This window comes from Gossypium hirsutum, chromosome D13 (assembly GCF_007990345.1).
Source record: "Gossypium hirsutum isolate 1008001.06 chromosome D13, Gossypium_hirsutum_v2.1, whole genome shotgun sequence".
In the NCBI taxonomy this organism is placed as follows: domain Eukaryota; kingdom Viridiplantae; phylum Streptophyta; class Magnoliopsida; order Malvales; family Malvaceae; genus Gossypium; species Gossypium hirsutum.
The window spans coordinates 4,917,545-4,930,953 of NC_053449.1; the positions used below are offsets into that span (position 1 = coordinate 4,917,545).

Here is a 13,409-nt window from a genome sequence, read left to right on the forward strand (position 1 = left end):
TGAAAATTGTCACCACAGCGGATCAGTAAAGTACTACTCTCATTCCTTTGGGTTGCACTGCAGTTGCATAATGATTGTAATATAAATTAGTTTATGGTAGGAAAATTTTATATAAAAATTGAATCTAGTTTTGGTTGAACTGGAATATTTTGGTGAGAAAAAGTATTAGTATTTTAGGGGTCGACGTGTTATAATTTTTTTTTAAAAAATATTATAGGCACTTACATATGAACGATGTATTGGAGAATCTTTGTCAATGATAATAGAAGGAGAATATTTTGAAGCAGTAACATCAAAAGAACATGGTGGGTTATGCCGTGAATATGTTCCTCAACTTGATCACTTGGACCGTACCATTGGAATGCAATGTTCAGAGCCTCCCCATATAATCCTGAGAAAAGGGTTGATTACTGCAATTGAATATCGATTTTTATCTGAGCATATGTTCGAATACATGGTCGACTCTCTTCTTTATAGGCCAACCACTGAGGACAAATGTGCAGGTAACTTATTCATATGCCTTGAGCTGCACTTCCAGATATTCAAACTCACGCCACAACACATAAATAAGTGCATTCTTTAGAATGAATACTTGGAAAAAAGATGCATGATTTTCAGCTATGTCAGTTTAGCTCTATTATTGATGATGGGTTTGGAGATATGATACTAATGCAGCTGCGGTCAATGTTTTTGTGCAGTGGCTGAATGTTGTGGGAATGTGGAACTCTGTAGGCTCAGTGAGGAAATTGTTTTCTCTGATCCATATCTTTACTTACACAGACATATGAATTTACCTTGCATATAGCTTTGTTTACAGGCTGCAAAGCATGATTTATAGACACTACATAAGCATGGCTGAATTTCATATTGCAATGCAGATATACAAAGAGTGGAGATTGAAGAGAATTGAGCAAACATGGGATCTTTTCCACCAAAAACTCAACAAGGATGAGTCAGGGAAGGCTTATCTTCCAGCAATATATAACCTTATCCAAGAGGAATATATGAAGGAATTGTTCCATGACACACTTGGTTTTGGTATTGCTAAGATGATAAGGTGAGAGATAACAAAAGGGTTTCCACCACTTCATACCCATGTGAAAAAGTAAATGAAATTCAATACTAGCTTGGATAATTTTGTGTTTAAAATTTGTAGGAGAATTGGTGGTGTTGACCATGTTGAGGACTTTGAATCAATTAGAGAAGGTAGCATAAGAGCAGATAGTGAGGCAAAGGCACTTGAATTAGCCAACTCTCATCTCAAGGAGAAGCAACAATTCTTGGCCATTGGTGAAGTTATATCACCCATCATGCAAGTCCAATCATGATGGAAATCACCTGAAAATTGATATCGGTTCCCTAAGTAAAAATCTTCAAATACATTTGTAGATATATATATACACAGTGAGTGAGTAATGTGTGTATATATATACCTCAAAACTGATATTGGTTCCCTCAAAAAAACTTCAAATATGTATGTATAATCGTTGAACTACTGTATTGTCCGCATTTAGCAATCCTTTGTGCTAAATAAATGGAAAGTTTTCCATGATTGCTTTGAGCCTTTGAGAAAATACTAAATACAATGAAAATGGTGCTAAAAACCCAATGGAACGTTTTTGAGAAGTACAAATACAACTTTTTCATTATATTTTTCAATTTTTAGAAGGATCAATAAACAATTTAACCATTTTCAGGCCAAGGCTAATTATGCAAGTAGCTAATTCTTTATTAACCTTAGAGTCAGATTATATTTAGGACAATTTATGAGAAGGTGATATATAATACAATAGTAAATGAAGTCATTTAATTGCCATACTTGGCCTTATAATCACTCCACAGTTGATCAACAGTTTTTTTCCCAACAGTTCAACAAAATACCCAGCATTATACCCGCTTCTCATCTTCTTATTAAGCTCTGCAACGAACCCATTTCTCAGACCATCATAATACTCCAGAAACCTAGCTGTAACATCGGACCTTTGGTCCCATCTATCACCGTGCCCTGGCTGCACCCAATGGCTCGGAATATAATTAGCCTTTAGCCTCACGAAATCTGCTATCCCTTCGATCAACCGGACAGAGGTTTGCCCGTTCCCATCCCGCTGCCAAATATGCGTCATTTTATGATAAAGCACACCATTGAATTCCCTTCTCAGGTCGCCTTTGTATGTTCCCAGGTAATTGGCGTTAACGTGGATTTGGTTGTTGTTAGCAAAGGCTACCCCGTCGCCGTTTTCGATGAACAGTGTTACTTTCAGGACGTTTTTTTCTGTCGGATGGGTTGTTTTGTTGGAAGACGTTCCAGATGAAATTTGAGGCGTCAGCCATAGTTTGTAGGCTGTTTTGGGCGCCGATTTCTGTTTTGAAACGAACGCAGCCGTCGCTGTTGCTGGTGTTGCCGTTGACGGCATAATCGACAGCACCGGTGCATTGCATGGCTGCAAGAAATAATAGCAGGCAGGAGAAAAACAAAGCGTCAGCCATGGTTGTTTTGCTAACTTATAAAAGGAAATTCTTTCGACCAGAAATGTAAATGACCTGAGAAAGACGGTGAGATAATGAAATGAGAGCACTTTTTTAGTGGATTGAATGAAAAATTTTGTTACTTTGTTTTGTCTTCATATTTTAGGAGAAAACCTTAGAGAAAATCTTTTTTAGAGTTTAGGGGAAAAATGAATAATCTAATTTGATGAGTATTAGAGGTTGTAAACTTATTTAATTAATAGTTAAGGTGTTGAATTACCTCTTAGATATAAGGAGATTGAACTGCATAAAAATATCGAGTTTTCATTACTTTTTTATTTTGTTCAGTCATCAGTGCTTGAATTAGTTGGCACTACTCAAGTTTATTTGCAAATATTGATTTAGTTCTTTTAATTGGTATCAAAGTCTACCGCTCAACACATTTAATAGATTTCTTGATGTTGATATTTGCTTGCAATGGAGAGTTTATCAGTATCTCGTCCCCTTACCCTCAATAGTGCAAACTATGCCTATTGAAAGGCAAGAATGATGAATTTCATAAAGTTACTTGACAAAAAGGCTTAGAGATTTTTCTAGATGAGAGCGTCCAATCACTGAAATTGATGGAATCAAGACACTTAAGGTATAGAATTGGCTCAGACCAAAGAAGAGGAAAAGCTTATCAATGCTAACTTAAAATTTCTCTATGCAATTTTATGTGGAGTAGATGTTCAAGAATTCAAGTGAATCTCCAAATGTACTGTTACCATTGAAGTCTGGGATATCCTTGAAACAGCTCATGAAGGTATTAATACTGTGAAACAATCAAAGCTACATATGCTTACAACAAAGTTTGAACTTTGATGATGAAAGAGAATGAGACAATTGGTGAGTTTTATACCAAATTTTATGAATTATCTAACAACGCTTTCACCTTTGGAGATAGTACTCAAATTCAAAACTAGTAAAAAAGGTTATTCGATCCTTGCTTAAAAGATTCAGTATAAAATAACAGCCTTCAAGGAAACCAAAAACATTGATGCTATGCATATTAATGAGTTGATTAGGTCTTTAGAAACCTTTGGGATCAATTTGGATGAAGCTAAAAGGAACAAGATTAAAGGAGAAAATAGCTTAGCATTACAAGTTACTGAAGCAGTTATCATATCACTATAATAGAAGAGCTACAGGAATAGGTAGTTCTTTTGACTCAGAACTTCAACAAGGCATTTAAGAAGCATTCTAGAAGATGCTAGAAGTTTGAAACCTTCAAGGATGCTCAAAAAGAGAAGGCCAAAAAAGTTGTCACTAACGAAGTAGTCAAAGGATAAGAAGAAAGGGATTCAATGTCACAAATGTCATGGTTTCAGGCATTTTCAGGCAGAGTGTGCAAACACTTAAAAAAAGAGCAGTCTTTGTATGTCACATGTATTAGAGAGTAGAGTAGGGATCTGTTAGTTAGTTTTGAATCTGGTAAATGCAGTTGCACAGTTTGTTATAGAGCAGTTGTTCAAAACTCTATATATACGTTCCTCATGTGTACAGAAAAGATAAGTGTGAAATATAAGAAATTCTTTGTTATCATCTTTGTTTTCTTTTAGTTAGATTTATCCTTTTCTACCTAGATCCTTACATGGTATCATTCGCTGGTTGATTCTGAATTCTTGGATGTCATGGCTTCCGCTGATTTTATTTTTGGTGAGCTTGTTTCTGCTACGTTTGCTGGAGATCGTGTCACTACTGCTTTTCCTAGGCATGAGGTGGTCAAGATTGATGATGGCACCTATCTTCAATGGCATAAACAGGTGAAATTAATTGTTGATGGATATGGACTTACTGGTTTTCTAGATAGTACTTTACCTCCGCCATCAAGGTTTATTCAACTGCTCGATGGAACTCGTACCTCGAATCCGGCAGCTCTGATGTTCACACAGCAAGATCGCCTGTAAGAATCTAGGTAGAAAAGGATAAATCTAACTAAAAGAAAACAAAGATGATAACAAAGAATTTATTATATTCCACACTTATCTTTTCTGTACACATGAGGAACGTATATATAGAGTTTTGAACAACTGCTCTATAACAAACTGAGCAACTGCATTTACCAGATTCAAAACTAACTAACAACTCCCTACTCTACTATCTAATATTCATCCATCTTCTCTACAGGCAAAACCCGTAGAAAACTCCAAAATCGAGTAAAACTTGATACAGATAGTGGCTTAGTGAGAACATCAGCAACTTGATCACATGCTAGAACTTCTCCAACCATAACAGAGCCATCAACAACCTTTTCACGAACGAAAAATAAATCTAATTCAACGTGCTTGAACTTCGAATGTAGTACAAGGTTAGCTGCAACCGCAACCGCACCAGAACTATCACACCAAATATTGGGTGTATCAACAGATTGAACATGTAACTCTTGAAGCAATGGCAATAACCATGTAACCTCACTTGTGACCACAACAAGACTCCTATATTCTCCCTCAGTAGTGGACCGAGCAACCACCTGTTGTTTCTTTGTACACTAAGACACGGGAGTATACCCAAAATAAACACAATACCCGAAAGTAGATCTTCGATCATCAAAATCCAACCCCTAGTTAGCATCGGCATACCCAACTAAAGGCAAACTAGTGGACGGGTGAAAAACAACCCTAAAACTAAGTGTGCCAGCTAAATAACGTAAAATACGCTTCAGGGCAATCAGGTGAGCAGTTGTGGGACTATGCATGAACTGACATATCTGATTTACAACATATGCAACATTAGGCCTTGTAAGAGTAACATACTGCAATGCACCAACAAGACTCCTATATTCAGTCGGGTCTTCTAAACGTTCACCATCATCTTTAAACATAACAGACGAACTAATCATCGGTGTATGAACACTCTTCGCATTTTTCATCGAACACCGAACAAGAATATCTCGTATATATTTCTTCTGACATAGATGAAGGCATCCTGATGAAGAACGAGTAACTTCTATCCCAAGAAAATAGTAAAGATCGCCCATGTCCTTAAGTGAGAACTCGTTATTCAACAACTGAACAAACTATTCGATAACAGTAGTCACACTACCGGTAACGATAATATCATCAACGTACACAAGAACATACTGTGTTGAATCTGACTTGATCCTAACAAATAAGGATGCATCAGACTTCGATATGACAAACCCCAGAAACACGAGAAATCTTTTCAGCTTCTCCAACCATGCACGGGGAGCCTGACGAAGACAATATAACGCTTTCTTTAGACGACACACAAAAGGTTTGCTATTGGAATCATATTGAACATAACTTGGGGTTGTTGCACAAAAACTTCAGTATCAAGATCTCCATTGAGAAAAGTATTATTAACATCCACTTGTCGAAGCGACCAGCCCCTAGAAACAACAATAGACAAAATAACTCTGATAGTAGCTGGTTTCACCACCGGACTAAAAGTTTTCTTAAAATCACACCCCGAAACCTAAGAGTAGACTTTTGCTACTTACCGAGCCTTCCGTCGGACAATGGTACCATCAGAATTCCTTTTGATTTTAAACAACCACTTACATCCAATGACCTTACGATTAGGTGGAGCTAAAACTAGCTCTCACATAGAGTTACAAATAAAAGCATTATACTCGTCTTGTGCAGCAGCTCTCCATTCAGCAGTAGTTAGAGCTTCCTCAATTGTAGAAGGTTCTATAGCTTCAACAATTAAGGCCTTAGGCTTGAAAACACCTGCTTTAGCCCGAGTGATCATTGAATGATTGTTAATCACAGGTAACCTACTAATCTAACTATCAGATGAGGACGAGACACCTTCAGACATTCTTGTGATAGATCGAGTATTACCACTTTGCACATCCGGTGAAAGAGTCTCATGTGCAACTGGAAGATCAGTTGAAGAAGCATTGGAGTGAGATTGAATTAACTCAACATCTGGTGGAGAGGCATTGAATTGAGATTGCATCGAATCAACATCTGATGGCGATGCATTGAACTGAGACGGCAATGCATTGGACTAAGATTGCATCAACTGAACATCTGATGGAGAACCTTGTAGAGCTGGTGATGACGTGAAGGGCTCAAGAAACTGATGAGAAGTAGGCCACATAAGAGGTACAACCGTCGTACTAGTCTGACTAGACTGCGATACATGTATTCTAGAGCTAGTATCAGAAAATAAAAACCTTTTCCCATCAAATGTCACATGTCATGAAATAATAATCTTACCATCTGGTAAAAGACACTAATACCCCTTGTGACGAGGGCTGTAACCCAAAAACGTAGGTGGTTGAGATTGAAACTCCAATTTATGACCTACAAATGGACGTAAGTAAGGGTAACAGCAACAACCAAAAATTCGAGGATGGTCATAAGTGGGATCATTTCCATAAAGAGCCTTAAATGGAGAACACCCTTGAAGAACAATAATAGGAAGTCAATTTATAAGATAAACTGTGCAACAAAATGCATATCTCCAATACTCCATAGGTAAATTTGCTTGAGCCAACAATGTAATGCCCACTTCAACAATGTGTCAATGTTTACGTTCAGCCACTCCATTTTGCTTAGAAGTATACAGACATGTTAGTCGATGTACAATTCCCTGAGATGCTAAGACAGACGTGAAACCACGATATTCTCTACCCTAGTCACTCTGAAATTGCTTAATAGGCTTGCCAAACTGTGTCTTGACTAACTGTTGAAATTGAGTAAAACATTCTACTGTTTGAAATTTCTGCTGTAAAAGATAAATCCAGGTGAACCTAGTGCACATATCAATGAATGAAATGTAATACCACTTATCATCACACGTAACAGATCCGGGTCCCCAAAGATCAGAAACAATCAACTCAAAAGGAAGATAGTTAGTGGTCGAATTCGAGAAAGGAAACTTATGTGACCTCCCTTTTTGACACGCAGTACATATACCATCAAAATATTATTTATTTGAAACAACATTACATTGATCAAGAACAGCTTTAACCATAGAAGCAGCGGGTGGCCTGGATGATTATGCCATAAAGCAAATACAGGACAATCCGGAACTTTAGTTGGAACTTGTGAATGAGCAGCAAATGGAACAACATTAGACGGAGTAGGTACCACTGGCACAGAAAATTGATATAACCCATCATGAATGCAGCCCTTCAGCAACGTCTCTCGGGTCACGGCATCCTTAAGAACACAATGCGTAGGATGAAACTAAAAAAACACTCCATTATCATGCGCAAATTGTAAAAGCGATAAAAGATTTTTTTTTTATACTCGGCACACACAGAACATTACACAAACGTAATGACTTAGATTGAGTAGGAAGAACATCATTACCAATTAATGAAATCACTGCAGGAGTACCATCACCCATTAAAAGAGATGACATACCTGAATATGGCGTGACATCATGTAGAGCGGACACATCACGACAGACATGATGACTCGCACCAGAATCAAGATACTAGGAAGTAATGCCAACATGCATAGGAATATATGACCCATCATTACCAGAATTTATAGGAACCAGGAGAGTCAAAGTAATCAGAAGCATGCAAATCACCTAACCGATGAAGCCCAATATACACCCGAGTACGCGGTTTAGTAGACCGCAGACTCGGACCAACACTAATCGGACCAGTAGGTCGGAGACCCGGACCAACACCAATCATTTCATTTGAGCTGGGATCAATCTGAACGAAATTAGATGATGGCACACCATTCGGCCCATGTGTAACATTTTGTCTATTTCCAGCACTAAACTCATTCGGCCCATTTTCATCATTATTCCATAGCCCGTCATCAAGAATAAAATCACGTATATTGGGCTTAGACATATTTTGGAAAGAAAAGACATAACCATGTTGAGTATAAGGCATAGATGGCCAACGTGCAAACGACCCACTAGGTACCTAAGCAAACGGGCTTTGACCACCAGCAGTATAATAACCTTGACCTGCATAGTAACCTTGACCAAAAACAACTTTTGGATTCTTCTGTTGATGAGTCATGAACTGCCCGTCACCATGCTGCGCAAACACCCCAGATCCAGGACCATAAAAAACATACATGTACCATTGGTATGAGACCGGAGGCATGACCGACGAGTCATTCGAGTCCCAATGATAACGGTAGTAGCACTTTTGAGCCACATGACCAAATCAACTATAGATCTGGCATTGAATGCGAGATCTGAAACTTCTACCGCGACCACGAGTAGGCACACAACCACCACGAACAGCTCATTAATCGACGACGCATGCTCAACAAGATTCGCATGCAACACCGCTTCCTGAAACACTTGCGCTTGACGAGTCTCACACTTAACTAGCGCATCAACCAGTCACTAGAAGGCCAAAACACCAGTCGATAATCGTGCGGAAGAAATAACCGCTTCATACTCCGGCGGTAATCCCGCAAGCATCACCTCAATCTTTTCCTCTTCTGAGATGCGCGAACCAGAAGTCTCTAGAATAGTACACAAATCTTTGATTCGAGCAACATAAGCCTTAATAGAGAGATTACATTTCTTTAAAGAATGAAGCTCATGTCGAATCCTTGATTGCTTCGCTCTAGTATCGACCGCGAACAGATTACTAGCCATAGTCCATATGTCACACACCGTGCACGCATCGTTGAACGAAGATTGATGAGGAAGACTTATAGTGGACAAAAGCCATGGAGTGCTGAGGATTCCACCAACAGCTTCGGTTCTAATGAAGAACAATTGAGTAATTATATAGCATTTACTTTTAGGGTAGACATTGTTGTTGCAACTGAGAATGATACTGATGAAGCTTCTAAAGTTGAGTCAAATGTTGAGTTTTTTAAGACCTAAAAGACAATACTTGACAAGTGGGAAATGGTGTGTAATGTTAACTTCAGACTAATCATTTACAACAACCAGTTAAAAGAAAAAAAACCAAAGTTGATCAAACAAGTGGAAGCAAAAGAGTCCGAATTTGCTATCAAAATAGCAAATTTAAAGAATGCTCAGAAAGAGCTTGAGTCAACAAAGTAGAAGCTCGAGAAACTCAATGAAATTATGACCGCAAGAAGACAAAGTCCTGATAAAGAAGGTTTAGGTTATGTTGAGGAAAAAGGTAAAGCCATTGCTGAAGGACCTATAGTCTCTGTTAAAGCTGCGAATGTTAATTAAGGTGAGAGCTCAAGAAGCCTATTGTTAAAAAGGTATACTCCAAACATAAGATCATTTGTCATTTTTGTGGTGCACCAGGTCACATCAAGGCAATATGTTTTATGATGCTTTACGATTTGAGATGGAAACAAGTAGTGCTAGCTCCAATACCCACTGGTCCAAATACTGTTCAAAGGAATAAGCAAAATCTTGTCTAGATAAAGAAGGATAAGAAATGTTTGCCTGTTGCTCATCAATCTTTGAAGACCAGTATAGACCATGTATGGTATCTTGACAGTGGATGTTATCACCACAGGACTGTTAATGCTACTTTTCTTTCTGACTTTGATGATAACCATGGTGGTCATGCAACGTTTACTGATGGAAAGAAGGGTAAAATTCTTAGCAAAGGAATTCTTAATGTTCCTGATTTACCTGAATTGAAAAATATTTTTCTTGTTCGTGGATTAAAAACAATTTTGATTAACATCAGTTAATTATATGGTAAAAATTATACTTTAATCCTTAAAACTTTAAATAGCGGTCTATCGCGATGTAGCGACAGCTATTTTATGGTTTAATATATGAACATTTTAATATAAAGTCTTATAAAAAAATATTAATAATGCATAAATGAAAGTTGTATAATTTAAATAAAATAATATAAATTTTATTTTCAATTTATTGTTTTAATATATGATTTTATATTTGAATTTGAGAATGTTACTTTTCTTTTAATTTTTTATTAGATTTAATTAGTTCATGTTATTAATTTTAAGTAAGTATGACCTACCATATAACAATTAAAAATAACTTTTGATAAAGATAGTAACTAATTATAAAATAAAACTTATAAAATTTAAGGTGGAATGATAAATGTTGAGTCTTTTTTTCATATATAAATAAAATTTTCTCTTTAATTTAATTTAGTCCAAAAATCTTCTTTTTTTTCGCACTTTACTTTTCCATCGTATGGCACTTTATTAGTGCTATTTAACTCATTTCTTCGTCTTTGAAAATTTGCACTTTAGATCTTCATACTTTTCATTTTTCAGTTTAGTCCCAAAAGTGGCGTCAACCATAATATTACATTTCCTAAGTCATCCTCGTGCCCAAAAATCATCATTAACTCCAATTCCTCAATTTGATCAAATTTCATTATAGTCCTTTAACTTTTCCAAATTTATAATTTGGTCCCTTTATGTTGAAATCTCTTAGTCATAATCATTCTCTCAAAATTACCTTTCCACAAGTCAAAAAAATTCTTTACGTTTTCGTTTATCAAGCTTTGCTTTTGAATTTCCTCAAAATTCCACTATCCAATCTCTATCATTTAAGTATTAGATTAGATATTTATATCTTACTCTACAATAAAATTAGGGATAAGGTCACTTTTGACCCCTGAACTTTTTTTTAGCCACTTTGACCTTTGAACTTGAAAACCGTTATTCATTTAAGCTCATTTTGCAATGACTGTGAAAAAAATGGGGATAATGTAACTTTTGACCTACCCTAAACTTTTTTTATCCACTTTGACCCTTAAGCTTGAAAATCTTTATTCATTTAAGCTCATTTGTAATGACTGTGAAAAAAATGGGGATAATGTAACTTTTGGCCCCAAAATTTGGCAAGTATGTCTACATTGGCCCTTGAACTTGACAACTAGGTTTACTATTGTACTTTTTTTTGTTCACTTTGGCACTTGAACTTGACAACTAGGTCAATTTTGATCCCTGAACTTGAAGAATCTAAAAGTTTGATGATGTGGCACTCTGACTTTAAAAAATAAAAAAAATTAGATGATGATGTGGTACTATCTCAGAGTGCCATATTCAGTGTTTTAATAACCGAACCGATAGTTGAACAGGTTAAACCACCAGTTCAACCGATTTGACTGTCAGACCAACAATAATTAAATAATTAAAAATTCATAAAAATCTAAAAAACTAAAATTGGTTTTACTTGGCTTTTTAGATTTTTATGATTTTTAATAATTTAAAAAAAGTAAAATTTTAGATTTTTCAAGTTTAGGGATCAAAATGGACCTAGTTGTCAATTTTAAGTGCCAAAGTGAATAAAAAATGTGCAGGTACTAAAACGAACCTAGTTGTCAAGTTTAGTGGCCAATGTGAATCTACTTACCAAGTTCAAGGGCCAAAAGTTACATTATCCCCATTTTTTTTCAGTCATTAACAGAATGGGCTTAAATGAATAACGGTTTTGACATTCAGGGGTCAAAGTGGATAAAAGAAAGACCATGGACCAAAAGTTACATTATCCCAAAAATTTATAGCCTTACGATTTCTTTTTAGAATTAGTGACGAGAAACCGCACTTGCCACTGCAACATCCATTACATTTATAGCTGTAACCTTACCATTTTGTAAGAAGGAAATGATGCAAGTAATTATTTATTCATTAACCTTAGATTCAGATAATATTTAGGACAATTTATAAGAAGGCGATATATAATACAATAGTAAATTAAGTGATTTAATTGCCATACTTGGCCTTATAATCTCTCCACAGTTGATCAACAGTTTTTCCCAGCAGTTCAACAAAAAACCCAGCATTATACCTACTTCTCATCTTCTTATTAAGCTGTGCAACGAACCCATTCCTCAGACCATCACAATACTCCAAAAACCTAGCCGTAACATCGTATCCTTGGTCCCATCTATCTCCCTGCCCTGGCTTCACCCAATGGCTCGGTATATAATTAGCCTTCAGCCTCACGAAATCAGCTATCCCTTCAATCAACCCCCCAGGGGTCCGACCGTTCCCGTTCCATTGCCAAATATGCGTCATTTCATGGTAAAGCACCCCGTTGAATTCCTTCCTCAGGTCGCCTGTGTAGTTTCCTAGGTAATTGGCGTTAACATGGATTTCGTTGTTGATGGCAAAGGCTACACCGTCGCCGTTTTCGATGAACAGTGTTACTTTCGGGACGTTTTTCCTGTCGGATGGGTTGGTTTGTTGGAAGATGTCCCAGATGAAGCCTGTGGCGGATGACATGGTTTGGAGGCTGCTTTGGGCTCCGATTGTGGTTCGGAAACGAACGCCGCCGCGACTGTTGCCGGTCTTGTCGTTGATGGCATAGTCGACTGCATGGGCGCCTTGCATGGCTGCAAGAAATAATAGCAGGCAGGTGAAAAGCAAGGTGTCGGCCATGATTGTTTCACTAACTCTTAAATAAACCATGTTTCCTTTTTAGCTCTCAGAGGGTTTCTTTCCTTTTTGCCAGAAATGCATTGCTGCCTATGGTTTATATAAGAACTTGGCCGGCAGCCTACGTTCAACTTTTTCATTAAAATTTATTTATATTTACTCTTTTGAAAATTTTAACTTTGACTAAGCCTTATTTAAGTCAACATTGATGATGCAACTATTTCGAATCTTTTATTAATCATATTTGTTTTTCTTTTTTACACAATATTTAGAATTAATAATGAATCATGATGATAATTGAATTCATATCCTCCTATATCACTAATAATATTCATACCAATTTAGCTAAATTTAAACCGATTGTAAGAATTTATTTCTAAATATTTAGTTTTAGCATATTCAGACGCCCACTTAAGTAATAGACCAATAATATTAAAGAGTAAAGGGAAGAAGTGGATTATGAGCTGCTTCCATAGCTGAAGAACAGAAATCTAGAATTTTGGTAAATGTTTGGTTTAGAAGTAGATGAGTCAATTTAATGCAGAACAAGGGGGATGGTGGAGAAATTTGCTCCAAAAAAACTAGACTGGGTCAAATTTGAATAAAGAAATGCAGCCATGGATTTTCATCATTGTTTGTTGACTT

General features: G+C 36.6%; 1 protein-coding gene and 1 pseudogene across 1 annotated transcript; both read right to left on the bottom strand.

The window, feature by feature from the left end:
• Positions 1-1,745: 1,745 nt before the first annotated feature.
• On the bottom strand, positions 1,746-5,088 carry LOC107919705 (uncharacterized; annotated as a pseudogene).
• Positions 5,089-11,991: 6,903 nt separating this feature from the next.
• LOC121225674 (uncharacterized) lies at positions 11,992-12,847 on the bottom strand. Its single transcript, XM_041110074.1, has one exon. The coding sequence runs from the start codon at positions 12,795-12,797 to the stop codon at positions 12,090-12,092; it is 708 nt and encodes a 235-aa protein (XP_040966008.1). The 5' UTR covers positions 12,798-12,847; the 3' UTR covers positions 11,992-12,089.
• Between the last annotated feature and the right edge of the window lie 562 nt (positions 12,848-13,409).